General features: G+C 38.3%; 2 protein-coding genes across 2 annotated transcripts in view; both read left to right on the top strand.

Moving 5' to 3' along the window:
- Positions 1 to 938, top strand: part of LOC9325346 — a 2,235-nt gene extending 1,297 nt beyond the window's left edge. Inside the window, exons 3-6 of the mRNA XM_021010107.1 lie at positions 3 to 41; positions 144 to 255; positions 415 to 467; positions 548 to 938. Of these exons, the coding sequence (XP_020865766.1) occupies positions 3 to 41; positions 144 to 255; positions 415 to 467; positions 548 to 691 (348 nt within the window). The 3' untranslated portion in view covers positions 692 to 938. The remainder of the gene's footprint in view (positions 1 to 2; positions 42 to 143; positions 256 to 414; positions 468 to 547) is intronic.
- Positions 939 to 1,055: 117 nt separating this feature from the next.
- Positions 1,056 to 2,121, top strand: LOC9323882. Its single transcript, XM_002889236.2, has 2 exons — positions 1,056 to 1,524; positions 1,707 to 2,121. The coding sequence occupies exons 1-2, from the start codon at positions 1,351 to 1,353 to the stop codon at positions 2,103 to 2,105; spliced, it is 573 nt and encodes a 190-aa protein (XP_002889282.1). The 5' UTR covers positions 1,056 to 1,350; the 3' UTR covers positions 2,106 to 2,121.
- Positions 2,122 to 2,127: the final 6 nt, after the last annotated feature.

Below are 2,127 nucleotides of genomic sequence, written 5' to 3'. Positions count from 1 at the left end.
AGTATATGCTCGAGCCTCCGAAAGATCAACTAGTTGAAACTGTAAGTCTTTTCCTTCTTACTTACTGAACCCTTTAGCTTGTAGCCGTTTAAGAATTTTTGACATTGATTTTGTTGATGCATGTGTTAAATCATCAAATGCAGTATTTCCACCCGGATAACATGTCATCTGCGGAGAAGATGAAAATCGAGCTTGCAAAGGTCAGAGAAGAGTTCAAGATGTCAGAATCGGATTGTGGTTCTGCACGTGTTCAAGGTATCTGTTCTAATCAATGTTGGCTTTAGCTATTGAAGATGATATAACATTTCCTCTGGTTAAATTAAGCCAGCTAATTATAGGTCATTGCCTTTGTTATTTTTGAGAACAAAATGTCACAAGTGCTGGTTTAGTGATCTCTGTGGTTTTTCCTTATAGTGGCACAACTGACCACTAAGATCAAGCATCTATCCTCGGTTCTACACAAAAAGGTAAACTTTCAATCTTTTTATCTGGAGCTACCAGCTCCAGTTTTCTACTGTAACCTGATCATGCATCCTTATAACCTTAGGACAAGCATTCGCGGAAAGGACTTATAGCAATGGTGCAGAGACGGAAGAAACTGTTGAAGTATATGAGACGAACGGATTGGGATTCTTACTGCCTTTCGCTGTCAAAACTCGGCCTTCGTGACAACCCAGATTACAAGTTTTAAAATTTTTGTGCAAGGGACATCATAGAATTGTGATATCAGTAGTCTCTTTTTGTTCTTTTCATTATGACAAAAGAGATAATGTGGGTCTCTCTTATCAAATCATGTTGGGGAGGAAAGTTGTTCTACTAGAGTTTATTATTGCAGGCTGTTTAGGCGGAAAGAGAATAAAGCTATGGGGTACTTTCGTTGACATTGTCTTTTTTTTTTTTTGGGCAAAACTTAGAATGTGATAGTAAACTTACTCGTCTTACATATCTTTCTCAATGCATCTATCTTTTACTCTGCCACTTTATCTTCTTTAACCTTTAGGTTGGTGAATGTTAAACATGAAAAGTGAACACATACGGTTTAAATTGCAATGATGTTCGGAACAGTTAAATTGGAACAGAAACTGAGGTGATTCGGAGAAAGAAGAAGGTTCAAGGAATCGTCAGTAATCTTTCATCAATGGCTTTTGGCCTTTTACCAAATTAGGATTCAAATTTCAAAAGTCAGCGATGGTTTATGAGTAGAGAGAGTGAACCGTTACTTCAACCCGGTTAACATATAACCGGTATAAAGCAATTGAATTTGAAACGACACTTGAAGAATTTATTTCTTCACTGTTTTATTACATCTTCTTCGCCTTCCTCTCCTAAACGAAGTAAGAAAAGTCACTCATGGCGTTTCATCTCCTCAGATCAAAACAGAGGTTCCACTTGAACCCAATTCTGATCCGTATTTTCTCAACGTCCTCATCAAACCTATTCTCTCAACTCGTCGACCGGCCGAGGAAATATTCAGGCGATGTTTTTGACCGATTTGCTATTCGTCCATATCGGAGAGAGAAAGCTGTAAGTTTATTCCTTATTAAGAGCCGTCAAGCCTTTTACTTTGTCAGAGCGATTAGTCTAAAACGAGATCTCCCATAGACTATGTTATAAACTGGCATGTTTTGTTACCGTTATGAAATGTGGCATTTATCTTTTGTTAAGCGGAAAAATGGAAAAGTCTGATACTTTGTGCATAATTATAGGATGAAATACAAAGCAGAGTTTCAATAACAGACCAGCCAAAGGAAGAAAAGAGGAGGAGACCTGGAAGACCCAAGAAGAAACAACTAGTAGAGAAGAAACCACCAATGGACGAAAAGAAAAGCAGAGCTGCAAGTATAGGAAGGAAAACGTTTACTGCTTTAGGTAGCTCTTCATGGAATGCACTCAAGAATCATTCAGATTACATATGCAGTGTGATGCATGCAATGGATGTTTTAAATGGTCTACCTAGAGTGAAGAAGTGGTCGCCTTTATACCGTGCATCCATGGATCATCTGATGGCTGATGTAACTCACCGACAAGCCTTTTTAACATTCTCTGATCCTGAGGATATGATTCGGTACTTGAGGTATAAGACCAAAAAAACGGAAAGAGAATGATTGCTATATGCCTTGGTGGCTT

The sequence above is a fragment of the Arabidopsis lyrata genome (assembly GCF_000004255.2).
Source record: "Arabidopsis lyrata subsp. lyrata unplaced genomic scaffold ARALYscaffold_2, whole genome shotgun sequence".
Classification (NCBI taxonomy): Eukaryota; Viridiplantae; Streptophyta; class Magnoliopsida; order Brassicales; family Brassicaceae; genus Arabidopsis; species Arabidopsis lyrata.
The sequence above is the reverse complement of the archived record's forward strand: the minus strand, read 5'-3'. Positions and strand labels throughout refer to the sequence as shown.